We start from the raw sequence: 27,767 nt of genomic DNA on the forward strand, positions 1-27,767 counted from the left end.
CGGGGGAAGGACGGGGTGGGGAGGAGGAGGAGTGAGGAGCTGGGAGCGGTCGCTTTCTGGACCGGAGCGGGGTGAGGGGCTGAGGCGCCCGGTGCCTCGCCGCTGCGACGGCGGTGGGTGCGAGGCGGGGCAAGGCGGGGCTGGAGGGAGGCCGGGGGGAGGCCGCCCGGTTCGTGCCCCGAGGGCGGGGCAGGCGCTGCCGGGACTTGCTGGGCCTCGGCTAAGCAGCGGCTCCGGCCGCGGTTACTTCACCAGCTGCTGCGGCACCGCTCCGCCGGCTGGCCGGTGCCTCGGGAAGCCGGCTGCGGGGTCTGGGAGCGGGCGGTGAGGCTTCCCCAAGGCCCTCCGCGGCCGCCGCTGGCCTCCTTGGTAAGCGGCGGGTGCCCCCAGAGCGCCGCGCTGCGCTGCTCCATGGGGCGCGTCGGCCTGGGGCGAGGCCCGGTCTGAGAGGCAGCGCGTCCAGTTCTGGGCCACAGTGATCGGGACAAGCTCAGCAGGGAGCAGGAGGGGCTCCCAGCCTCAGCCTGGGTTAAACACGGTTTGAGGGAGCGCTAACTGTGTGCCTTGGGCGGCTGGACCTGGTGTCACGTCCAAGGCATTGTCCTGGTGTGACAGTACTTACTGCTTCTCTCTGTCATCCGGTTGTGCTCTTTGCTTATTATTGGCAAAAACTAGTCCTTCAATTCTGTAATAAGTCATGGCAAATTTGGTATTGCTTCATGTATAGTTTTGTCGCTCAGCATCCAAAGAGCCCTGTGTTGTATAACACCTTCCTTCCTGGGAAGGAGGGAGTCTAAGGCAAGAATTAGAGTTGAACTGCTTTAAAAGTTCACTGTTTTAATACAGGCTATAAAAGGGTGTTTGCCTCTGCTCATCTGGTGTGTTTACTAGAAGAAAATCTACATCTCTGGAGCAGATAGTAGAGTAAGGAATGGCCACCCTTTTTTCTGGGTAGTTTTGTCAGTGAGATACGGATTGTCAACACTGTTCAGGTTTGCTGTGGCTCGTATGTGAAAGAGAAAACAAAGTATTTTTTCATAATGAAGTTAAATTATTTTTATACCAGTAAAGGTTAAAAATTTGAAGTAAATAATAATCATAATGCTTTTTTTTTTTCCCTTAGGATTTGAAGATGCCTAAAAAGAAACTGAAGAAATCAAATGGAAAGGAGGATAGTTTGGATGACCAGGATGACAAAGTAGGAATAGTTGTATTATTATTTTTTTTAAATCACATCCCCACATTCAAGGGAGAGTATGAATTATTTAGCAGTTTTGTTATGGAAGGATGAATCAAACTTTAAAATGAAAGGTAGGACCACTAAGAACAGCAGGAGGATTGAATTTGTCAGATAATTGCGAAGTGCTAGTCAGGTAGCTGGTATGTTTTTCTCTAGAGCCTGCAGGTGGAATAGGTGTCGGAAGTTGACAGTTGTTTTTTTTTAAGTGTAACTTCCTGGTGAGGAATGCAGAGCTGAAATCTGTAACCAAAACTACTGCCATTTTCCTGGGTTGTTCGTTGTTTCAGCTCGTGTGTGTGTATAAATATATATATGTATATATATGTATGTGTATATATATAATGTATAAATTTTATGATCACTTGCAATATTTTAACAAGTGACTGTTGGGTATTTCCTCCGAACCAATGAGATTCAAAGCAATGACTAAAATTGTATATAGTCTTAGTATATTCTGGGGTGTGTTGCGTGTGTATAAAATAATCACTGATAATCATTTTGGTCATGCTTGTATGTAGCTTCCCATTCATTTTTTTATTGTTCATTTGAACTTCTAGAAAGATTTCCTACTACTAGTGTAATATATAGCCAATAAATCAGTAATTTAGTAAATCCATGCTTCAGTTTGCTAGATTTTTCCTTTGGTTTTCGTAAAGCATATATGAAAGGTGAGTGCTTTTGTCTTATCGTATTGTCTTATCTTTCAACAAATATTTACAAGTGTTTGTTGATGAATTGTGGCCTTATAAACTGAATTATACACATAAGAAACCTTTTGCACATGTAGAAATTACAGTTCAAAGCCAAATGTTTGTAACTACTGTTTTTTCTCCCAAATTTCTCATTCCATTTGTCTTTTAATATTAGCTTACTCTAAGGCTTTACCTTTTTTATTTTTTCTTCTATAGTGCAAAGGTTAAAGATCTTGCTTGAAACCTCCTACTACAGCTGTGTTGCCTTTACTAATGCCTATACCAATTCAAAGAGTACTGAGTTCGCTATTGCATGTCTTCAGTCTGTTTGGGCCAAAGTTAAATATTACTACATGCAAGCATTGACCTAGTGCAAAGAACTGTGGGAACCTGATCTATTAATAGCAAACTGATAAGGAAATTTCTGAATAGTAGCAAGTTTATCTTTAGTGTGATCATAGTATGGATAAGAGATCTTGGGCTCATACAGATGAAAGGGTAAGCTATTTCTATAGTGTCATATTTGGGTACAATTGTAGGGTGTTTGCGTTTTTTTTGTTTGTTTGTTTCTGTGTGATTTAACTATGACGGCAGATCACTGAAGACTTTATGCCTTTTGGCATTTAATAGTTTGGCATATAATTCAGGAAGTATGAATGAAAGGACACTTGCTACAGGATAAGTTAGAACAGCTTTAAATAGAGCTGTCTGGAAGAGTCAGCACTGCCACCTCTTGGTAATGCGGCCTGCATAACAACAGGTGATATGATTGCTGTGTGACTGTAAATTGTGTGTAAATACAGTAAAACAGTCTGTTCCAAGAGGACACTTACCCAAGACTGATAATGCTAAGAGGAAAGTCGTAGTAGGAAAGTTTGCTTAAGATGACCAAATTAAGTGAAAATCAGGGAATGATCAAGAGACTTCTGAGAAAAGGGTTTAAGTTTAAAGGAATTATTTAAAAAAAAAATCTCAAGAACTTGTAGGTAAAGGGGAAGAGACCTGAAGTGAGAAAGCAGTAACAGACTTTGGTATTGATTCTGAGCATTTAGCTCACTGATTGCCAGTTAATCAAATTGTTAATAAACCAATGAAACAGTTTGATTCCTATTTGATTATAATCTTGTGAGCTGAGCAGCACTTCCAGCAGCAAGTAACATGACATGATTATGCATGGCAGCAGCCTGTAACAGCCTCTCAATTTATGATTTCTTTGCTTTTTTTTGGTGCTGGAACTCTAGAATCAACCATAGTCAGAACTTCAAGATTTCTTTAATTTCCTTAGGGCTCTACTGGTTTCTGTAACCCTTCTATTTTTTAAGTGCTTTCTAATGTACAAGCAAACTAGCTAATGCCTCCTAGGCCTTTGTGAACCTCTTTGTTTAGGAAAACGTCTGCAGCAGTGACCTAATGGCCTTGCCAAGTCATCATGACCCAATAGCTGAAGGATTGAATTATTTATAAAAGGATGTACTGTCTACAGCTTCCTTATCTGAAGTGTTCCATATGTTACCCTTCTCTGTTGTAACTTACTACATTCTGCTGTAGTTCTGCAAAAACTGAGTCGTTTAACCCAAAGGTGTATAAACTAACTGTGCAGAAGTCGTATCAGCGGAGGGCAGAGTTTGTGTTAGTAGTCTGTCATTCGGCTGCTCTGTGTCCTCTTCTGTAGCTGCAGTAGCGAACTGCTTCTGTTCTGACCTGATCAAAATTGCATTCCAATTGATCTCTGACGCTAATGTGATACAGCTGACAATAAGGATATGCCAAGCAGTAATATAACTGCCTTCTAACCAAGAACTGTTCAATTCTTTTGTTTGGGGACTATCCTTATTCCTAACCAGGCCTGTGTAACTGTTTTCAAAGTGTTCCCCCTAACTAGGAACTGAACAGTTCTACCTGAACTCAGTGTTGTGATCTCTGTATACCCATGGGCTGGGTGGCTCCACACCTTGGACTTTAATTGGTGTCAGAAAGGGGATTTTGTGAAATATACAAGTCATAGATACGTGGGGGGAGGCTGTGGAAAAACAGCAAAATGGAGTAGAATATAAGGGAAGGGAAATCCCTAGGGGATGGGAATTCAGTAGGTGAGAATTGTAATTGGGAAATCCTGCAAGAATAATTTCAGAGGTGTCAAGAAAGTCATAAATGTAAAAGGAGCAGAAGGAAAGGGACCTTTCATTGGGCTCTTTGCAGAGCCAATTGCTACTGTAGGCACTTTTTATTTTTTATTTTTTGTAGTAACTAGAAACTAAGATTTCTAGAAGAAAAGAAACAGACTCGTGAGCTGCTTTACAGTGATCTAAAGATACCAAAACATGAGCAGCTGCTATTTGAAAAACAACTAAGAAACTGATTTCAGACCTCTGGCTTTATGCTGGTTAGAACAAGAGCATACACGTCTAGTTTCAGAGAGTGAAATCCTTGAAAGAATATGCACACTGAAACGTGCTGATGAGGAGGATTATGCTGACTTTGAGGCTGAATATTCTGCCCCCACATCCTTATTTGAACTAACCAAGATAACATAGTCTCTGATCCCTGTCATTAAAAATTGCACGGTACAACTCCCTCCTGCCAACAGAGGTGCTCCCCCACCACCTTAGGTCACAGTGACCGCTGCCAGTTACACTGCATATCAGCTAAGGCAGGTATATGTACAATATTCCAAATATTCAGTGGAGGACTAGTTAGGATAGGTGTGACAGTGCTGCAAATTGGGAGCAGGGGCTCTCATGCTTCATCAGGATAAAACTGGACAGAAATTCCTAGGAAACATAATAGTTCTTTAAAATCCCAATGCAGGGGTCGGTCAAAATATGTTCTCTTTATTAAATTCAATATTGCATTCTCTAAGGCAAATAAATGCATGTTACACAGTGGAGCCCAGACTTGGAGTAATACAACGTCTTGAGAACTGTAAAACTGGACATCTTTCATCAAAAATAATCCTGACTCAGCTACTTGCCACAGGGAAAAAAAGGTTAGGGCTGCGCAAATGTCAAAAGGAAATCCCCATAAGGGACAAATGTTCCTAAATTCTGTGTTGAAATTAATTGATGTTATAGTAGACTCCCTGATAGACAGGATGGAGGCCTAGACTGAGGTCTTTATGTGGTCTTCTGTGAAGGTAGGACTTACATCAGGTCATATAGATAAAATGCCTACATTTCTCCTACAGAGATTATGGGATAAGCACAGGAGGGGTTGCAGTTGTGCTCAGACCCCTGGTGTGAATGCTGGAAGGGTGCCAGACAGCCTTGTTCCTTCTGCTTCCTCTTTTCTGACCCCAGATAATATTCTGCCTGATTCCCTGGCCTTTCTGTCTTCAAACTGACAGAAGAACTCCTCAGCTAAAGCCCATGGAGTTCCCATGAACTGTCCCAAGTGGCTGAAATTGTTGGAATTAATATTAGCAACAGTCCTTCTATATTGCTAAACGTAAATGATAATTACATTGTCTCTTTTCTCATGGATATGGGGGCCTCAATACCAGTCCAGGGTGGAGGATGCTCTTGGATTAAAAATGAAAATTCAAGAATTTCTGTCACAGGAATTGTTGGGAAAAGGCAAGAGCTTCCCGTAGCCAGGATAAAACTGACTCTGCCCAGTGGAAGGACCCTGAGACCTGTAGTTGTGGTAGGACCTTTAAGCATATTAGGTACAGATACAGTAAGATCTCAGAGCATTGAGGCTCCTTTAGGTACTTGAGTGCCAAACTAACTCAAAATTTAGTAATCTCCATGGGTGGAATATCAGATGAGGGGTCTACTGCTTTTCTATTGCAGGCCATACATAAATTGTCGCAAAGTACCTTAACTCATGTACAACAATATCATGTTTGGGATTTAGAATGGTTTGGTATTGTTCAGAAAACTCATACCCCATATTATTTCCCTGTCTGGTCTGTTCATAAGTCTAATAGCACCTGGCATTTGACAACAGATCATTATGAATTGAATGAAAATACCAGACTGTTACATGCTGCTGTCACCTCTGTTACTGTTGTTATAAATGAAGTCTCAACTCAATCTGAATTTTTTAATATTTATAAAACAAATATTTATAAAAGGTATAAAAGCTATAAAGGTATAAAAGGCAAGTAAACAGTGTTGGGTGTGCAGGGAGTCTACGCTCCACCAACACACACACACGAACATCAAACATTCTAAATATACAGAACATTGCTTTTACATACTAAACCCGAGTATGCCTATACATATGTACAATCAGAAAAGGTAACAAACAATCCTTTAAGTTCCATGACTTAACAGTCTCCATTTTCCATTCCTTTTCTTGACTACAAACAAGTCTCCATTTTCCATTCCTTTTGAACAAAATGTCTTGCTTTAAGTTGTCAAGCAACTCGGTCTTCAGGCCTTATGTATCCCGTTCTTCCCGGATTGAAGAAAAGCATATCCATCTCCTTTTCAAGGCCAATGAGGCCTGGGTCAAAAGGCACGTCCAGGTCAACAGGGGGCGGAACAGCAAAGGCCTGCGATGGCTGTAGTGGCAGAGGGGCCCGTGGCGTAGCAGTCGGATCAGTAAAGGAGCCCGCAGCTCCCTCACTGTCTGGCAAACCACACGTTTCTGAACTGTGGTCCCACAGGGCTCTTCAAGGCCTCAGGGACTGCTCGCCAGGTGCCAAGCAATCCCACTGCAACCTTGTCGGTTTTAGTTGCAGAGTCCCACACCTTGACCTCAATTTGGTCCCGTTATTTCAGGCTCATAAACTGTCTGATCGTTAATAAGGAGAAAAAGCTGTGAGGCTACCAGGACAGTCTTTGTTCCTAAGGACGTATGATTCCCCATAATGCCCGGCTGCTTACCAGCGAGGGGCAGTTGTGTGCGCGGGTCGGCTTCTCTCAGCTTGAGCTTCTTCCCAGCTCCGGTGCGCCCATTTCCAGTGACTTTCAGTACGAGCTTCTCTGAGCAGTTTGCTGAGTTTGGCCAAACCTATCTTCACGAGGCGATCAATGTGCCTGTTCCCATCCTGGTCTCCATTCCGCTAGCCTGTTCCTTTTCATTCCTTCTTTCTGCTTTATTGATGACATAACTTCATCACATCGCGTTGCCTTTTTTTTTTTATTTATTTTTTATTATTATTATTTTTTATTATCTTGAGGACAGGCTCCCCTCTTATATCCTTCTCCCCACAGCAGTTCTTTTCAAAACAACTTTTCATTGGTCAAACAACTTTGCAAATAACAGCAACAGTAAACACCCAGAAACTTCCATGCCTTAACGGCTGGAGAACAAGAAACCCAAGACTGCATGGAGTCTCCTGAATCACCCTTCTTTGTTCCCTCTAAACTCTTTAACATTCCTGATGGCCTCATCGTTAAGAGTCTAATGTTATCTCAACCACGGGGCTTTCCAACCCCCATGGCCACACTCCCACATCTCCCCCTTCTTTATTAATATCAACCATTTTCTCGACACGAATTACCACTCCATATATAACAGTTTATAACAAGTGGCTCATCCTTAGATGGTGCCTGTCATGGAATTAGATTTTGCACAACTCTACTGTTGTTAACTCTAATGCAGCAATTGAAGATTTATTATATACCATTAAAACAAATAACAAAGTTAGATTTAATCATGGAATGGTTTGGGTTGGAAGGGACCCCATCTAATTCCAACCCCCGTGCCATGGGCAGGGACATGATTTTGGCAACACTTAATTAGTATCTAAGTAATAGTTAATTAACACAATGATCTAAAGAAATTTGCCACAGTAGAAACACCAACTTAAAGATTTGTGAATGGCAAGGTTCACCTGGGACTTACCACAGGGTCTGTGGGCGGTTAAAAATACAGTCACATGCTTCCTAAATATCCCCTTGAGTGAATTACTCAGCCTACTTCCTCTTGGTATGTGGAAAGCTTGTTCCTCAAGGAGTTCAGCCCTGAGATGTACATCCCCTCAGGGGTATCCCTACTCCCTTGTTGGGATTTAATTACTCAGCCTCCTTCTTCCTTTGTCCCACAGAGGAGGGTGTGCCTCAAAGGGTCGGCCCTGCGATGCGCATCTACTCAGGGGTGTCCTGAAGTCTCCACAGCTCAGGGTGAGATGGAGGGCACAGACCACTGTGGTCCTTGGAGAGCTCCAGGGGTTTTTGTTTGGGATCGCTATTTGTAGGATTGCAAGACTGTTGTCTTTTGGTCAGTAATTGTACAGGATTTAGGTTTTTTGCTGATTCGTTTAGGAATGAAGTTGTGCTATTCCTCCCCCCCCCCCCCCAACAGGGGAGTGAGGCAGTGTCAGACTTCACCAAATTCTGGAGGTAACAGAGGAATTGAGGAATTCTGCCATGATGGCTTTTCTTTTCATATTCATTAGATGAAGTGATCGACTCCTAGTCCTTCTCAGATTCCTTATCAGGTTGTGCCCTGGCATGAGCTCTGCCTGGGGCTCAATTGTTAATGGGCTATCCCTTTGAGGAGCGATTTCATTGAGGTCTACTGCCACTCCTAAGCCTGAGCAAGACTTATGCCAAGTACAGGAGTGGAGTGTACCCACCACAGTGCCTCAGGCACTGAGGATATGTTTTCATGGTGCCATTACAACCTGAGGACCAGGAAAGGTTTGCTTTTACCTGTGACGGATTCAAACAGCCCTACATTGTCATGTTATCAGGTTTTAGCTAAAGAAATAGAACAAGTTCCACTCAAACCAGGAGTAATCGGGGATTTTCCTGATAAGAAACAAGTAACGTGAGTGTATATCAGGAGGGGCTGTGGTAACAAGCTCTTGAGAAATCCCTATTAACTACTCTACAATTTAGTTCAAAGCGACAGCATGATACTCACCTTGGGAAAAATTACTAGTAGCCACCTATACAGCCCTTATAGATACAGAACCTATTATAGTAGCTGCACCTTTAGAAATACAAACTCTGGTTCCTGTTCTTAAGGGAATTAGAGAATCTAATCCAATTCCATACTGTAGAACAATTCAAAAGATGATAGCGTATATAGCACATCGTGGCTGTGTTGAGGGAAAACACCTTCTTTGGATCTTGACAGGTATGGATCTGCCTTTTTCAAGGTTAACTTACTTGAAATCAGAGTGAATCTAGCATGAAATAATAGCTTGTTCCATCTTGTGAAGGTTTTGTTATGGCTGTTTTCTTTATAAACCCTTAGTTTTTTTCTCCCTTCTTACAGAAGTCTGAAGACACAAGATCTTATAATCGTACTATGAGAGGAGAGACAGAATTTCACAGGTAAGTTTTTGCTCTGTCATTAAAGAGAACTGCTAAGAAATTGAAATTGAATTTCAGATTTGTATTCGATTTGTTCACCAGATAAAATCTGGCATTTTAATTGATGAAGTATTGGCATTGCATTTATGAGTGGATGTATGAGTGGATTCTGTCTAAGATGGTCATGTTGAGATAGTGGAGAAAACAGGGTTCAAACAACATCTTTTAAATTCTAATAAGATAGGAATAATATCCTTCCTACACTACTGTCATAAAAAAAAATATTTTTTTCTGTCTTGAGTACTTCTTTCTTGATCTGTACTGCATATTACACATGTTCTGTTAGGGAAAAAAAAAAAAAAGCTACAGTGAAGTCTGGAGGATAATTCTGCGGTGAAATTAGCACCTTTAATAGATCCCCTGTAATCCTGAAATCATTGAGTTCTTCAGATGTGTGAAGTAACTGATTCGAAGGCAAATAAAGCAATCTTTCATCTTAAGCATAGCATGTGGAAACAGTGTTCAAAAACTGTTTAACACAAGGTAAGAATGATGTTGTGAATCCTGAGATGGTAAAGCTTTGGATTGTTTCATAATTGTGGCACAGTCTTTCTGCATGCTTATCAGTGCATTCAAGTAACCTGTCCTACACAAGTTTCCTAAACAACCTTTACTGCTCCAGTACTTTTGATAACGCTGTTATAGAGTAGGGCAGAAACTTTCTTTGGGTATTTTAAGCCTACTGTATCGTAAATTCATTGAGTATTTTCTCTGCTCTTACAAGAAATAGATTCTTATTCAGTCTTCCTGTCATAATTCCTGTAGAATGTTAATGTATTTCCCTCAGTCATTCCTTTTCCAAGTTACTCAGCCTGTTTAACCTGCACTGTTTGAAAGCCATTAAGTGCTTGGCACTGTGTGACCAAGATTGCTGCATACTTGAATTTTAGGGTGATGCACCTTAGCATCACTAAAATGCTGTTAAAACTTGGCAATGTGATAAGATCGCATTAGGGCAACTCTCAAACCAAAAGGTAGTAAAATGCAAAACAATCTTCTCAATTTGGTAAATTGAAACTGCTGTACAGCCGGTAAAGATGTATACATCAAAAGTGCTCTATCAAGTTATTTTAAAGGACAGATGTTGCTCATGGTTAAGGACACACCAGTGTGCTACTCACAAATATATAGTTGTAACTGCCAAAATCAAGAACAGTTGTGCTTGTTTGTTTCTTTGTTTTTTGTTCTATTATACCAACTGAGCTTTTTTTTTTTTTTTTTTTTGGTAACATTTCTGTAGATTCAAAACAGAGAAAGATGGGCAAGGGAAGAAACGATACCAAAGTTCTAAGACTGGTGCTGATGGAAGATCCCAAGGAAAATCTCCAAACAGAAGCAGAACTTCAGACAATTCTTTAATCCAATCTGAAAAGCGAAAGAGAATAGTTATACAATTTAAATCCAAAGAAACTAAATGTGGAAAAAGTGCAAGCACCGCTGATGTAATGACTACTAGCAGGGAAAATCACAACAAAAGTACTTTTGATGGAACAGAAGGAAAAAGACTCTGGCATAGCTTTGCAGTTCAGAGGGACAAGGTGGTGAAGAAAAGGAAAGAGAAAGTTGAACTCTGCAAACTAAAGGAAAAAGCTGAACAAACTATGTTGGAAAAATTTAAGTCATCTGTGTATGATTTGCATGTTCCCCATAAAAAGGCAGACAGAGCCAAAAAATGGTGTGAAGATGTCAGAATTCCAAAAAAGTCACCTAGCACATCCACAGAGACTGTGCATGATGATAGGCCTTTCACTAAGAAGTCAAATAAATTATCTAGGACTTGTGAAGAAGAGTATGAAGAAGGATATGAGGAGTTTTCTAAGAAAAATCTCCAAGCTAATAAATGTACACCATCAACTGAAACACCTCAACGATGGGACTGTTGTAAATGGAAAAAACAGGATGCTGATTCTCATCAAGCTACTGGTAATTCAGGGACTGAGGAAACAGACTTTGAAGCCCCAGCAGTATGTTTTAAGCAGGTAACAAGAACACAGTTATTTCTGTTATAATGCAGATAGTTGTTCCAGGCAGGTTTTCTGAATTGCTGGTGGTTTTTATGTAAGCTGACTGTCCTGCAGAATTCAAACAGAATTCCAGAACCAACTAGATGGATTTTTCTGCTCACACTGTAAAACACATTAAAATGCTTCTCTGCTCTGCTAAATGGTTAGATAAACTGGAGGAATAAATGTCTGTTAGGACTGCATTTGCACATATGCTTCTGTAGCTTTACCTTACTGCCAGGTGCTTGGGTTACTTCGATTTAGATGTAAGTCAATGGAAATTTTTTCTGAGCTGACAGGGCTGTATGCACAAATTGAGCCAATGAAACTCCCTGCCAAACAGGTGCTTATTGCCAGCAAAGTGATGCCCGGAGAACTTGTTCTTGTGGATCTAGGACTGAATTCATTCATTTCCTGCATAAATTCTTGTTTGGCTGTGATACAGTTTGTTCGTGAGTTCTAGTGGTGTTTGTCTCCACACCTCTATTTATGTATCTTCTTATCTTGAGCATCCTTACTTTTTGTTGTCATTGTTTAACATGCCTAGCATTAACTTTTAGAAATTTCAGTTCATGTAGTAGTGCAATCATTTTGTGCACATGCAAAGATGATAATCACATTCAGAGTCATGGAAATCATTGAACCCACAAGAGATTGGAAAAATAAATTTACTGTGTAAAACACTACATTTATTTTAAAGGAAAACCAACCTTATAAGCCCTTTAAAATGCTGTTGTAGATGCTTTATCATGGATATCAAAAACGCACTTTATTACCTGTTAATTTCACTTGGCAATATTCAGTGTTTTCTAAAAATAATTCTTTTTGAAAGACTGTAACATATCCTACTTCTGTTACTATTTGTTTCTAGAATTTTGAGGTCCCATGCACATCTGACTCCTACCAAGTCAGAGAGAATATAAAATCTATCCAAAAGGTAAGTGATGCACTTGTTTAATACTAAAGAGCTATATTCTGAATCTCATGACAAGGGGATCACTTGTTCCTCAGTCTTTCTTGATATTTTGTGGTGTTGGTATGTTTTTGTAACTCTTCCTACAGAGCTTTGAAGTCTTTCCACCCCCTCAAGGCAGTGAGAACCTAGAAGGAGACCAAGAGGTTAGTAATGCTTCATTTAACACTTCCTAGTTATATTAAAAAATGTAGTTTTGTGGCTAGACAACTCCATGGCCTTCCCTAGTATTCTTCATTGATAGTTTATGATCTACACTTCTAAATATGTAGAGCATTTTTTTCAAATACTAAAGTGAAGTATTGCTAATCAGGAACTTTCTGAGATAGAAATGTATAATATTTATATTATTCTCTGCAGCACTGGGGGCCTTTGTAGTTGCTTGCATAATCTAGCTATCACATTTGCCTACCTGTAACTTTCCAGAAGGAAGAGAGATACTTTTTGAGAAACATATGATAGGTGAATTGCAGTCTATATAGCAAAAAAATTGAGGAAAAATTTGGGGTACTAGGTCACAAACAAAGGCTTCTAGGCCATATTTTGGATGTCTTTTTGTGGACTTCTTACAGTGGAGGATGGGCAGAAGATTCTCACAGCTTTACCTTTGCTGTAACAACTTAAAATATTTTGTTTCAGTTTTAGTCAGTTTCAACATAAAACCATTAATGAAAATGTATCTCTTTTGGAAACAATTCAGAAATGATTACTTAAACGCAATTAAGTTCATATATGTACATATTTTTCATTGTAGATGCAGATAGTTGAAGATTTGCATGTTGCTCGTATTGAAAAGAGAATGTCATTGTCTGTAGCACAGACCTGTGGAGAACTTACAAGTATGGAAATAGATCTTCCAGAACAGGATTTAAATATTTCCGCTGGTATGTCGTGATCTTACGTTCTTTGGTATTTACTTGAGTCTGGTCATTAAAATCAGTTACTGACCTGAGTAAAGAGCATACAACTGATTTTCTCACAACTGGTTTGTTTGTTTGTTTTTTTCCCCAGGGGCTTCTACTTCTGGTCTGAACATACTAGTAGTGATTGACACAAATATAATGATCAGTCACCTTGAGTTTGTCAAGTCCCTGAAATCTGAGGATATACCAGGTATGTGAATACGTAGTGGCCAACAAGAAATTTTAAGAAAAAACAGATGTAAGAATTTCAGACTATATGAAACAAACAAAAAAACACACAAAACTAAACCACAGAAAAAAAAAAAAGGCTCCTTGAAAAGACATCAGGTTTCATGCAGAGACAAGAGGCTCACACTGTTTCTGTGGCTGGTTCAGTGAACCCAAATAGGCTACCTCTTAAGGAAAGTTCAGATATGAAGTAGTACCTACTATACTTATACTTGTGTACTTACATTCCCAGGAATGTATATGAATTTTCAGAAGTAAATAAGTCTACATTTAGAGACAAGAATATACTTTGAAACATTTAATCCATTAATCCACTAGTGGTAGTGATGTTTTAGTGATTTACTGTTAGCAGAATTAGGATTGTGCATGTAAGCTGCTGTTCGATGTGTTTTGAGTTTATCAGAGTGCTTGTGGTGCTTTAATTCTCTTAGCTAATGAATACACCTATTCCAGCCAAATGGAAAATAACTTTAATAAAGGTCCAAGTAATTTTCAAGAGTGTGCCAGACTGTATTTCTCTTTCCCAAGTTAGGAATGGTGTTGCATTGTGTAAAATGGGAGCTGCTGGCTCAGATGCATTTATTTTAGAATATTGCACCTCCCTGTTTCTGGTCATGCACCGGACCCATTACACCAAAGGTTCAGAGGGTTAATGATTACTGACCTATTTACTGCAATGCAGGTGGATGTTAATGTATATCTTAAATATTGTATTCTCATATGAATGGGAAAGAAAACAATTGAAGTACTTGTTTTGGGTGGACCAACAAAACAATCATAGAATTTCTGAATTAGTTACAAATAAAACCATGGTCCAATATCCATACTTCCTCTTTCTATCTTATAGGAATGCTGGTTGGCAGTTAGTGCAAACCATTACTCTTTTATTTCATGTTTGTGTTTGTATAGTGACTATCATGTTCATTCCTGTATTTTCAGCTACTGTCACCTTACTTTAACATTTTACAGTGAGTGTGATGGGGTGTTAATCACCATAAATGTTTTACAATATTGCTACACACTGTTTTCAAGGTATCCATTTGATTAAAATTGTTTATTCATTTTGTTTGCCTAATATTGTTACTTTCACGTGTAATTGGTGCATTTCCAGTTTGAAGTTAGATTAGAAAGAGGGAACTTTAGCTGTTCATTTTTTAATGCTAGGTGTTCCTGAGCACTGAAAATGAAAACTATTGGGGGAAAAAAAAGGTGGGGAGGGTGAGCTTAGATAAATATGGTGTTTGGATTCAAATTTAACTGTATTATCAGTTTATCTTTCAAATTGTCTTTGTTGTTGTTTGATTTTTTTTTTTTTTCCTTGTAGGTGTTGGCAGACTTGCACTGATAATTCCCTGGGTTGTTTTACAAGAGTTGGACAATTTGAAGAAGGGGAAAATGTTGCAGCATGTTCGGGACAAAGCTATCCCTGCAGTCCAGTTTATCTACATGTGTCTCAAAAAACAAGATCCAAAATTGTGGGGGCAATCCATGCAGCTTGCTTCTCAAAAAACATGTAAGATGTACAGTTTATTTGGTTTTGGGTTCTTAAATCCTTGTGATTTGCCTAGTGTGAACCTCAGCAATAAATTTTGAGTTTAATACGGTCTTCACTCTGATTTTACACTTTGCTAATAAAAATTTGCTAATGGCTTACAGCAGGCTTCAGAGCGTATCCAAGGCTATAGTGTGCAAATAGGTTATTCGTGTTGGTGCTTTGTGCACTATTGTTTTATTGGTCGTTTCTCACTTTAAACTGCACCTATTATGTTGCTAAGTGAGGGATTACTTAATGAAAATTCATCTGGTTACTCCTTTTTTTAATCTACAAGCTAAGGATATGTTTTATGCTTTTGCTTTTGGGTAAGTTGTAGCAAAATCTAACGTATTCAGAAACTTATGCATGTATTACTTGGAGATTTCCTGGCAAAACTGTAGTGTTCTTGAGTGGAGCAATACCTCAGAATTCAGAACTCATATTTGTGCTTTGATTACACTTCTCTGTCCTTGTTTAGGGACTTTTACATTTAGAAACAGTGCCATGACTACACTGAAGTATTTCTTATGTTTAGTTACAAGTCAGCTCTGTCTTAACTCTTAACTAACTTTACAGATGGCCTGAGTGACGAGAATAATGATGATCGTGTTTTACAATGTTGTCTGCAGTATCAGAGCCTCTTTCCTCAAGCTGTTGTCATACTGTGCACGTGAGTTCCTGTGTTTCTAGAGTTCTTATGAAGTTTAAGGTAGTCTTGTGCCAAATACAGCATTTTCAAGTCATACCTTATAGTGAAGGGCTGCTTCAGCAATAAGGTTTTTAAGGAGCAGTCACCCTCTTAAAAGCTGGAGTAGAAGGGTACAATAAAACACAAAGGTTGTAGGCTTAATCACCTTCATGTGCAGGAGGCCTGAAATAGGATGAAGTTTATTCAATGTTCAATTTTAAAACTTTTGAAAGCATAGCTTTCTCAGATTTAATTCTGATTTCTCACAAAAAATATTAGAGTTATGAAATTGAAATTAAAAAAAATGTCTTACTGATTGAGATCCAGTTAGGTACTTGCTTCTGCCCACCTGGTTGGAAATAATAATAAACATTGACAAGGGCAATCACAGAAAGATGGAAGACAGAGACAGATTTGCCTCTGCTCTTGTTCTGTGATGGTAACAGCTGAGTTTCGAATATTGATCCTTGGTTTGATATAAGTCATGTAAAGCTAGTTTTTAAGAGGTTTGTACTACTTGACAGGTACTGTATATAGTTTGGTCTTTGTTAAAACTCTTTGCTGTATAGCTTCAGGTTAAGTTCATAGGTTTGTGTAAGTTCATTTGTGAAACTGGGTTGTTGCTGGAAATACTATTTCAGTCACAGTGTTGGTATGACTTTAGATTTATCAGAGTAAAGAACAGGAGATGTTGAAGGTGACTTCAGGAGTGCTTTTCATCTGAAAATGCATTGCTGCAACAATAGCAGCAATGGGAATTTGTGGGAAATTATTAGAATCCACGTCTGTATTGCATGTATGTAGTAGTTCTGCTGGAGTATGGATGACTCAAGGTAGCATCTGTGACAGTTTGGCCAGCAGAACAGTAGAAATGGGTGTAAAAAATGAGGATTTGTTATGTTAATCTAATTAGATATGTCTTCAAAACATTGCTTTGTTTGCATTCTAAGTTGATAGCAACTGGGTGTCACTACTACAGTATTTATGGTTGTTTTCCATAAAGCAAGCCTGGAGCCTGGAACACATTTTTTCACGATAGCTGCTTTAGTTAATATTCTGGTTTAATTCATTGCACTGGTTCTAATTGCTTGAGATGGAAAACTCTGTATATAATGAAGCTTACAAAATTAACTTACAGAAGACAAATCATTCAATGTGGTACTTTTATTACTTAATATGTAGTAATGTCAGCCTTATGTCAGAAATTAATTCTCTTCTAGGGATGATAAAAATTTATGCAATAAAGCCATTGTGAGTGAGGTCAAGGCATTTTGCAAAGCAGATTTGGTTACTGCTCTACAGAATCTGAATGTAAACAGGCACCAGAACTGTGTTGAGCTGCAACAGTCAAAATATGGTAAGTTTGTTTAATGTGTACATAAATATGCTGACTTTTGAGACAGTAATCACTTAGGAGCAGGAGAAGAGTTTCTACTCTAAGCTCGGTTTTTATACACTTTGAATGGATAAAAGTACTTCTTGTTTTGGACAGGTTCCTGAAAGTTTGAGACCTCTATTAAAACATCTGCCTCGTAGGGTTTGAGAAAATTCATGAAACATATCTTTATTTAACAGAAAAAAGAAACAAACCCACAGCATGGATTACCTGTGTTTATAGTCATTTAAAAGGTGTTCTGAAATTTTTAGGACTGAAAATAGATTTTTCCGGTTGAACCAGTTTGGGTCCTATTCATATTTAGTTGTAAAATTTTGTATGTTTAGGTCACTCCTTTACATTTTATAATAATAGCTTTACCTGCCTCCCAACCAGTAAGTCTTAATTCTTGGGTTGCCCGTTCATATTTCTAAAAATGCAAATACAATAGCTTACAGAGCTTACAATAGTAAGTAGTGTTCTTCTCATACTTGCTGATAACCCCACTGGCTGTATATAAGTTATTTAAGGAAAAAAGTAATATGGAATGAGATGACAAATGAATAATGCTTTGGAGAAATAAGATTTTCTCGTTTAGTAGCTCATAATTAAAAATATTTGCAATACAAGTGGGTATAAGTAAAAATGTTTGATACTTAATTAGCTTATCTGCTTTGTAACATAAATATGAAATGCAGACTGCCTTTTATTTATGGGAACAAGTGATTTGTGTTCTATCAACCTAAATTAGATACAGAAGCAGTTGCAATAAGTACCTTTTATTGCCATTGGTTTTACAGATACAGAATTCCAGAAAACAGAAAGAAGCGAAGCTCATCTTTCTGCTCAATTTCCAAATATCCTTCCAGATCTTGAGAAGAATTTAGGAGAAGCTTTATCATGTATTTTGGAAACTGAAATGAAAATTGCATTTGGAAACCTATGGATGGAGGTAGTTTCATATGACGTCTTTCTTAATATTTCAAGTTTTAAGAGGTTTAAGTGTCCTTGGTATTTTAACGGTGTTAGTTCCTATGCTAAACCAAAGAGCTAATTCATATAATTCACTAACGTAACAGTTCACTTACCAAGCATGTTCCATTTTCCAGTTTCACTTTCTAACAAGATTATTGTATTTAACCAGTAATGACTGTGCAGTGTTTTACTAATATGGGCAGGGTCTGAATAATACAGTAATAGAAATGCTGGCCATGAAGTATGAGTTTTCAGACCTCTTTGTATTAATTTCATTAAATCTAGATTTCTGCTTTTCCAGTGTGATTAAATCACTGCATTGTAAATATGTCCTTCAAGAAATACTTTAATCATATTTTAAATAATATATTTTATTTATTTTATTAAATAATTTAATTAATTAATTAATTAATTTTATTTGCACTTGTTGCAAATAAATAACTTGTTGCACTTATCTCCCATCAGAGCAGATGCTTTTATATACTATTTGCATCTCCTGTTCCACAAGAGAGAGCTTTGATTAAGTGTTAAGTATTTAGGCATTTACAATTAACTTACCTGATTCTTGTCAATGTCTTCCCAATTTCTGGTTTTACTTTATAGTAATAAATTAAAATTTCATTGCGATATGCACATATTACTTCATGTATGTATAGTCAACAGGTAGGAAACGTGTTTCTTTTTACTTTCTCAGTAATTGTAGATAATCAAAGGCATGTTTACTGTTACTCTGGCATTTCTACATAAACAATGCATTAAATCTCTTTAGAGTTTACTTGAGGACGTTTTCAATATTTGAGAAAAGGAGAACAAAGCCTCATGCAAATGTTGAAAGGTTATTATTGTACACTGGACACTCCTACATGAGCATCTCTGTGTAACCCATAATGTTGCCAAATCACATTTTTTAGATAGATAAATTTGTTAAATCTGAGTATAACTATTTCTGAGGAATCATTGAAATTATACTTGAGCAAGCACAAATCATAACGTTATTGAAGAACAGAGATGTTCTGAAATATATACGACCACGTCTATGGATTTTTAAATGTATTCTTTTTCAGATACTATACCTGAAGCCACCATGGACATTAGCAAACTTGCTGCAGTGTTTTAAAAAACACTGGGTGGCTGTCTTTGGTCATGTTGTGCCAAGGAGCTTACTTGCAACTGTTGAATGTCTCTATAAACACTTTTGTACAGGTAAGAATCTTTAAGAAAGTTAATTATAAACTTGTAAATAAACTCATTGTTCTGGTTTTAGTAGTTAGACACTTTGAAAAGGCACATAGTCTGTATGATAAAATCACAGAATCATGGAATCACACAATCACAGAATTGTAGGGGTTGGAAGGGACCTCAAGAGATCATCGGGTCCAACCCCCCTACCAAACCAGGTATATATAAATATATTTATGATATAGTATTTATTATATGTATGTATATAATAGTTATAAATTTATATATAAATATATATAAAAATAGTATTAATAGTAATGTAGTCCTTCTCCTTTTTTTCTTTTAATTTAGGGTTATCTGTTTCACACATCTGTTTGTATCTGCAAAAATCAAGGAAAAAACATTTTAATGGACATATGCAGCAATGGTCACTGAAGTTTCTGAACTCTTTTTAAAAAGCAAATAATCCTTCCTTCATTTGCCACCGCATTATGTGTGGCCAAATGATCTACATTTGCTAAACAAATTGGGGAGGGGTAAAGGTTACTTTATGTGACAGATGAAGACAGGGAGGTTTGTTTTTAAAAAAGCAAAACCAAACAAACAACTCCCCCCCTTTCATTTATTTAATGTCATTTTTATAAATTTGTTTATAACAGATAAAGATCCTCTGGGATATTGCTGTTCTTCAGTTGTGTTAAATATGCCATTTGAGCCTCTTGCCAGACTCTGGATAAGTTGAGAAGACTTGGTTAACAAGGGAGAAGTCTTAACACTACACACTGTTGTTAATACTTCTCTTGAGGCTGTTCAATGTTTCTGAACCATTTTCAATGCTTTATATGCGCTTCAGTTCGTTCAGCTATGAGTATTAGATTTGCCTCCTAAGAGTAGTATCTCCTAACATCTAGTTTATTTCTTTTTAATTTCCCATATTAATGTCTAAATATCAGGTAAAACAGTGAACTCCTCAACAGCTGGTATCTTGCTTCAGGAATCCAAGAAATTATTGCATGCTTTCAGTTCAAGGTCTGACTATAATGGTGTACTTCCCCAGGCTTATGCCGAAGTGAGTAAGCTGTACCAAACATTTACAGAGGTAAGAGGAGCTTCAGTGTTCATTCACTTAACAGGTTCTTGGAGATACTCTATATTTGTACTAAAAACCCATCTTACGCTTCTAAATTATTCCCATAAATTCAACAAATTATTGCAGGAAATGTTGCTAGGTTATTTTTTAAATTAATAGACCCCAATTTTAACATCTATTTTCTTGTAGCAAATATCTGTGTCTATGTTTGTGCTTGGTAGGCCTTTTTTCTCATGTAAATGTGCTGGTGTCAGAAGGGTGACTAAAAAACATTACTTAGTTACCTTCAAGAAAAACATCTTTTTAAATTAGTCTTTTAAAATTAAATTTATTTTAATTATTTTAATTAATTAATCTTATTATTAATTTATTAATAATTACAATTGTATTAAAATAATTAAATTTAAGTATTAATTAAAAATAATTAATAGTTAATTAAATGAATCTTTTTTTAATTAAAAATTAGTTTTCTATTGCATTTGTAAATGATAAAAAAAACCTTAAAGATTAAAAACAAAATTGTAATTTCTACTTTTGACCTTATTCCTGGGCATGTTATTTCAGCTTTCTCGGTAGCTCTGTTCCTACACATGCAGCAGGAACGTTTTTATACCATGCACTTTTTGGTAGTTGAGAGTGTCCTGATACATTTTGTGTTCTGAGAGATGTGCATTTGTACACAGCTCATCTGAGTTGCTGGGGGAGAAATGTTGGTGTCTTGGTTTGTGGTAATCGTTAGTCCCAAGTGTAATGGCATAAAAAAGGGAATAGTGAGCATGGATGATTTCAAATATTTCTATGTATGGAAAAAAGTACAGGTCAGAACTCTAAAAAGTTCTTTTCACATCTGGAGAAAGCTGAAGAGGAAAGGATGAAGAGGAAAATCAAGGAGAATGGATGATCCAGTAGCTTTTGCTAGGGAGTCTTGTTTCTCTGCTCAGCTGTACCTTCTGCATGCACTGCAGTTGGCCACTTATTCTACAGTTCTGTGAACAGTGCTGCCAGAAGAAGCAGCCTTTCTGTTGGAAAATTTGTTTCCTACCATTCTTGTCTGACATTTGACTTTGTAAAGAACTGCCAATACACAGGCTAGATTGTCAGATCAGTTTTACCTGGATAAATTTCCTGAACCAGTTTATCCTGAGTATGTGAATACTTTATACCATTCCAGAGGAGTGTGCCAACAGTCATGGGACAGGGAGCAATGTTGTCTCTTCATATGTGCAAGTAAGAGGCAACTCTTGTTTATACCAGCTTACTGTATTTAGTGTAGGGTTCCCTGTGCGTCAGTTTCCTGATCTATACATGCAGCAGAAAGACTCCGTAAAAGACTGAGAGATGCTTTAGATACAGAGTATAATAAAGACAGTTACAATTGAAACAGATATGCCTTGGTTCTCTGAACATCACTTTTAAAACAAAAATAAAACACAAACACAAAACATTTAGAAGTGTTCAAGTTTTCTTAAGTTAGGAATTAAATACATTCATTGTTTGTTTGCTAAACTTTTATAAGGTGAGGTCAGACAGTGAGCAGGATTTATCAGAAGACATCATGGTTCTTTCAGAAAGTGTTCCATGTGAAAGAATGGAAGCAACAACACCAAATCTGCAAAATTGTGAAGGAAAAAAGTTACCTTCAAGCATTCATGTGTCTCAAGAAAACAGGCACCAGGAAATCTGGTCAGTCCTTGAAGGTGTATGGAATACAATGAACTTGTACAGGTACAGTGTGCTAAATATCTAGAACTTCAGAATTTAATCTTCAATAAATTTCAAGCAAACATACCATAGGAACTGCTTGTTACTTCTCATTTTAGAGAAAAACCTGTTAGTAATTAGTTTAGATTGACAAAAAAAAATCACACAGCTTGTCACACAAAGAAGTTAGGAACATACAACTTATAACATAGATGCAGTCTGTGTCTGTCTAGCTTGCTGCTCTTTTTCATAACAGTAGCTAGAACAAGTTGTTTCAGAGAATAGCGTTGAAAGCCCTTTAAGAAATGCAAATGGGAGGCATCCATGAAAATCTCACCTTTGTCCATAAAAAAGAGGAATTGAAGCTCTAAGTTTTCTTGGGGTTATTTTCCTTTCAAACCCTGTGGATGTGTACTAGCCTAAGCAAAAGCACTTAGTTTTTTTAAATTATTATTTCAATTGGTTTACAACATAGACAATTTTCTTGTTAAGCAAAATCCTTCATATTAAAGGTGAAGTATCCAAATGCAGAATCTAGCGACAAATTTCCTTTCTCACATAAACTTAAAATTGCATGAAATGAAAAACTCCTCCACCTAGATGTGTTACCACTGTTTTTATTTTGGTTGTTTTTAAAAAGTCTGCTTGAAAATCATTGAAGCACCGTGCTTTTGCATGCTGTAAAAAACAGAATAAATACTGTGTTTTCTTTTTGTAGTCTTAATCTAAAATCTTTTTAAAGGAAGGACTCTGAGCTATGTCAAGCACAAAGGAACACCATTTTTGGTGGTCTCTAAAGGACTCGTGTAATATGTGATGGTAGTAACCTTAACAATGCCATTTCTACTCTAGCATTTCAGTACACTAAAGATTTGCACCAGTGTAACTCCTCTTGGTTTACACCAATGCAAATTAATCTGCATTTTAAGCTTGTGAGGAGTTGGCTCGATGTGGTGTTCAAGTCAAATGAGAATTTGCACCAGAGGACAGCATCAGTGTATAACAATTTAGCCTCCAAAATGGAGAGAATTGGTTCTCTTACTGGGATATTTGTGAACTTCAAAATTTCATATAGGCATTGTTTCAAGAGGAAAACCTCTTTCATATGAATCCCTTAATAATGAAATTGCAACTGAGGTGTTGGTTCTTGCCAGCTGTTAAGAGCCTTGCTGTGAAAAGAGGATACAATTTTAGAATTATAGTTCATTTCATGGTCAAGAAAATACTACTTGTCTCCCACCAGTGGAGATTATTCTTCACAAATGCAATGCAGCTTATCCCAATGCAACTATTGAAGGAAAGGTGTCAATCCTCTTCTAAATCTGGAGAATGAAACTGCTTGGAAAAATGCAACGAAGGCAGTTTACTTTGCTTCTTCAGCCTAGCAGTTCTTCTCTTCTGAGAGGTTTGCTCAGGTTGCGTATGAAGAATTTGTTTCTCTGTAAAGTGAAGTTTAATGATAAATCTATTTAAGTCAAAGTTAGTGAAATACTGTTATAGAGTACAATTACCAAGAAAGATTTTCAACAGAGAAGTACAGCTGTAGGGCATAGTCTTTCCACTGTTTATTCCAAGACTACTTTAAATAACATGGTAGTAGTACAGTTTTATATTTGACCTTGGCTTTTTAATAGCCAAAATACAATGCATGCAATAGGTACTGACTTTCTCTTAATTTTGAGGATTTTTATTAACTTTTTTTTTTTTTTATAATACTAGTCTTGAAATTTTCCAAAAGTTGGACCCCCACACAGTAACTGCAAAGTCTTCATTTGAAGAAGCTTTTTTAGGTCTGCAGAAACTGTTGGCAGCTGTGAATGACATCCTTGAAGGAATTCGTAGGTAAGCATTTAAGTTAGTCCTAAAACCTAGTGAGAATAGTATCATGGAATGGCTTGAGTTAGAAGGGACCTCAAAGATCATCTGGTTCTAACCCCCCTGCCATAGGCAGGGACGCCACCCACTAGATCAATTTGCCCAGGGCCTCATCCAACCTGGTCTTGAACACCTCCAGGGATGGGGCATGCACAGCTTCTCTGGGCAGCCTGTGCCAGTGCCTCACCACCCTCTGAGGAGAATTTCCTCCTAACCTCTAATCTAAATCTGCCCTCTTTTATCTTAAAACTATTCCCCCTTTTCCTGTCATTATCCGATTGAGTAAAGAGTTGCCCCCCATCTTTTTTTATGTCTCATTTAAGTATTGAAAAGAGGCAGTGAGGTCTCCCCAGAGTCTTCTCCAGGCTGAATATCCCCAGCTCTCTCAGCCTTTCTTCATAGGAGAGGTGCTCCAGCCTCTGAGCCTCCTTTAACAGCCCCACATCTCGTGCTGGGGGCCCCAGACCTGGATGCAGGACTCCAGGTAGGGCCTCACAAGGGCAGAGCAGAGGGGGACAGTCACCTCCCTTGACCTGCTGTTCACACCTCTGTTGGTGCAGCCCATGATGCAGTTGCCCTTCAAAAGATGTGCTTTTTGATTAGAGGAATATCTGTAGCAAGATTCAGGATTCAGTCCTTTGACTTTATTTGAAATTGAGAGGCTATTTTCTGTTCCATGTGATTACACTGACAATCAGTAATGCTTATGAAATAGTTTCAAAAATTAATTTTGTACTCCTTCAAATTTACTTTTCTACTACTAAACTGGAATACACTATGATTGTATGAATGAATTTCTTGGAAAGATTTCATTTTGAAATGCTTACTCTGTGTTTGTTCTTCAGAGTAGCAGTAGGGGGCACCGTGGAGCAAGAAATTCAGCAAGTGTGTGAAGTGTGATCTATGTTAATCTTATTTGAGGATTTTGAGTAGGTTTTCTAAAGTCAGAAGTCGTGTTTATAAATCATCATAGCTTTATATGTATTACAGGGTGCCAAACAAAAAGTAAAGTTTGCAAAAGTGAGAATGCTTATTTTACCTGGGTTGCTCAGCCTTTCTAAGACTGTACTTAGAATATATTTATTTTTTAATTATTATTATTTTTTAAATACCTTCAGAGACTTAAAATTAACCTAATGGTTTGATTACATCAAAGGAAGCATCAGGAGAAAACTTAGTGGGAAAAAAACTTGAATATTTGGAGATAATACAGCATTTAGTGATAAAATGTAAGCCTTTTCTATGGTATTTTCTATTCCTTGCTGTGTAGAACAAAGAAGAAAGAAACTGTCTTGCAGAAGCTTGGAAGTTCTATAGATTGCATTGAAAGTACAACTGCATTAGAAGTTTAGATTTTCAGATTGTTAAAAACAATTAGAGAAGCACAATCACACTTTTTGAGATAAATATGTGATGATGTACTTCCTCCCAAACAAATACATTCTGTGTCAGTACTATGGCTATTCAGACTGATAACCGGAACATACTTACGACAAATACAGATATTAAAAAAGAAAAAAAAAATCACAGCTGTTTGATAGAAGAGTTCTTACTAATAGGTGTTTGCATCATATCCTGTTTTGAAACTTCTGTCGTACAGCATAGTACAAATGTTTAATTTTATCTTTGCTTCTTCCTATGATGACGTTGATAGCAGAATAGAACGTATGCTGTAAAGTGCTGCATGCCATAAATGTTTTACAGTAATTCAGTACTACAGTAAAGACAATAGTTAGTATGGCTTAGCAACTGTAGATAACCTGTTTTTTTTAGCAGCAGGATTCTTATTTAAACAAATACGTGTTACTTTATAGTTCTCTCTCAAATATTGCTGATCCTGGCAGCTCTTGTTTTATCACTGTGTTTTTGAGATTTGCTCACTTAAAAAATGTCTCGTTTCCACTTTTGATTGCAGAAGGCATTATATCTGTTCCACGTATATTACATTGACCGGGAATTAACAAACATTCTTAAACCTCTGACATTTATACTTGAAGTTACGAGGCCATGAAATGTATCTTAGGTGTACCAAAACTCAGCACCTCATCTATCACACTCAATGTCTTGGAATTCACCTGGGTGTTTCTGTGGCATGTTCAAAGCACTTTTACTAAGTTATTTATAAAATTTCAGACAGGAGAGGAGAAAGAAGGCTTGACTGATTTGGAAAATCTTCTGGCATCCTTCAGTTGTTCCAAAGTGATGATGGTCCATAAGTCATTTTATATAACTAAAATATTTTTTAAAAATAATTTTTGCATGGAACAGTATTTATGCATGTTTTCAGTGATTGTTCATGCTTGTATATTTATTGTGGATTATTTATGTTGGATAGTATTTGGAACTAATTTACAGAGGGGCCTAATTTAAGTCCTGATCCACGGAATATTTTCTTGGTTTTCAAGTAGTTCTCTGAGGCAACAGAAGTATTTCTGCAACTAGGGGTTTTCAGGATTGTGCCAAGTCTTTCATCACTTGTAGAAACATTCTTCCACTGATTCTGGTGGAAGACATTTGGGCCCTTCCTGTTTGGAGAGAAAAAAGGTTTGGAGAAGAAAGAAGAAAAGTATTTATCACAGATAATTAGCTCTTAATAAATTTTGTTCTAAGAAGTGCAGAATGCCTCACAAGAGACCACTGCTAGCAGGTGTAAATACTTGAGATGTATTTGACAGTCTCCTAAAGTTGCATCATAACTTCCCTCCGCTTTCTGCATGCAGGATATGTTTCTTCACCTGTTGAAGTAAAGTGTGTGCCAGTACTAGCAGAAGATTGGAAGTGCTTGGAGCTTTTTATGATCAGTCTTCTGAAACATATTATGTCTTGTTGCTTTTAAAACATCCCCTTAACATACTGATTGGAATGTTAGAAACAGACAGATTTCTTACGCCTTCAAAGGCTTCAACAGCAGCATTTAAATGTGTCTGTAGGGGTTTATATAAGGCCTCACTTTCCCTGAGCTGAGTATAATTTGTGATTCAAAGGTTTGTATGCACCTCTGGGAAATATTACATGGGAAACTTCTTGTGCCTTCCTGCCCAAGTTTTAGATAAGAAATTCTTGTTGACAACAACAAAAAATCTTAGTCTTTTGTTGAACTGATTTAGTTATTTCTGGTTTTGTTATTTTTTTCATCAGTATGCTAGGAAGATGTTTTGTTCACATGTGAACTTGAAAATTGCTCACAATTTACAGCAAATACTCTTAGATACAATAGTCAGACATTTACGCTAGTATAATGTCAGGTATAAATACAGTTATCTGTAACTGCAGTAAGTAACCTGACTTAAGTAAGTAACATCTTTTTTCTACTTGAATGGAATTTCTGGTCAAATTTCTAATATTTTTGCTTGTTTGGGAAGCACTGTTTTAGATAAGGAATCCATAAATATTTGTAATTTAAAGTATAATTTTTTAGGATCTCAGTAAAACAGTAGTCTTCCGAAGTAAAACATCATTGTATCAGATGTCATGATCATCATTGTTTAACTAACTTTAAAACAGTTCTGCTAATTTAAAAACAATTCTATGTGTTCAGAGAAACTTTCCTCAGCTAGTCAGTGAGGGAATTGAGATTTCTTTTTCTTGATGTCTAGTTAGGAAACTGTCTTTCTTCCTTTAGGCTGCCAAGACATTTAGTCAGTTTTATCATAGTCTCTATATTAAGAGACTTTTTTTTTATTAAGAGACTCCTCATACTGTCTTCTTCTGCAAGTAAAACAGAGAGTAGTTCCTAGTTCAAAAATTGTTGGACTTTCCTAGCATTAGCTGTTTGGTTCTTTTATTGTTAATTTAGATGAAACATGAAACATTCTTGACCCACTAAAGAAGAGCAGTTAAATTAAATGTAAATTTCAGCCTCAGAGTGCTGAGCTCCATGCAGTTTTCCAAGGTAAACCGAATTGGGATGGATGAGAAATGGTTGTTTGAAATACAGCTCCTAGACATTACATGGACATGGGGCACGGGTCAGATCTGGCTGACGGCACTGCCTGAGGCTAACGCTGCTTCAGCGTG

General features: G+C 37.4%; 1 protein-coding gene across 3 annotated transcripts in view; it reads left to right on the forward strand.

The window, feature by feature from the left end:
* The first annotated feature begins 20 nt into the window (after positions 1-20).
* The window catches only part of SWT1 (SWT1 RNA endoribonuclease homolog), a 39,467-nt gene continuing 11,720 nt past the window's right edge, over positions 21-27,767 (forward strand). Inside the window, exons 1-16 of one of the 3 annotated variants that reach the window (XM_032191895.1) lie at positions 21-71; positions 1,124-1,198; positions 9,109-9,167; positions 10,447-11,185; positions 12,081-12,146; positions 12,272-12,328; positions 12,937-13,066; positions 13,194-13,295; positions 14,658-14,846; positions 15,444-15,537; positions 16,776-16,912; positions 17,731-17,882; positions 18,970-19,108; positions 20,038-20,183; positions 21,691-21,899; positions 23,595-23,717. In XM_032191895.1, the coding sequence (XP_032047786.1) occupies positions 1,133-1,198; positions 9,109-9,167; positions 10,447-11,185; positions 12,081-12,146; positions 12,272-12,328; positions 12,937-13,066; positions 13,194-13,295; positions 14,658-14,846; positions 15,444-15,537; positions 16,776-16,912; positions 17,731-17,882; positions 18,970-19,108; positions 20,038-20,183; positions 21,691-21,899; positions 23,595-23,717 (2,408 nt within the window). In that variant the 5' untranslated portion in view covers positions 21-71; positions 1,124-1,132. Of the gene's footprint in view, positions 114-1,123; positions 1,199-9,108; positions 9,168-10,446; positions 11,186-12,080; positions 12,147-12,271; positions 12,329-12,936; positions 13,067-13,193; positions 13,296-14,657; positions 14,847-15,443; positions 15,538-16,775; positions 16,913-17,730; positions 17,883-18,969; positions 19,109-20,037; positions 20,184-21,690; positions 21,900-23,594; positions 23,718-27,767 lie in introns of those variants that run through there. The other 2 variants (XM_032191894.1, XM_032191896.1) reach the window with 2 other exon arrangements.

Source organism: Aythya fuligula, chromosome 8 (genome assembly GCF_009819795.1).
Source record: "Aythya fuligula isolate bAytFul2 chromosome 8, bAytFul2.pri, whole genome shotgun sequence".
NCBI classification, from domain to species: Eukaryota; Metazoa; Chordata; class Aves; order Anseriformes; family Anatidae; genus Aythya; species Aythya fuligula.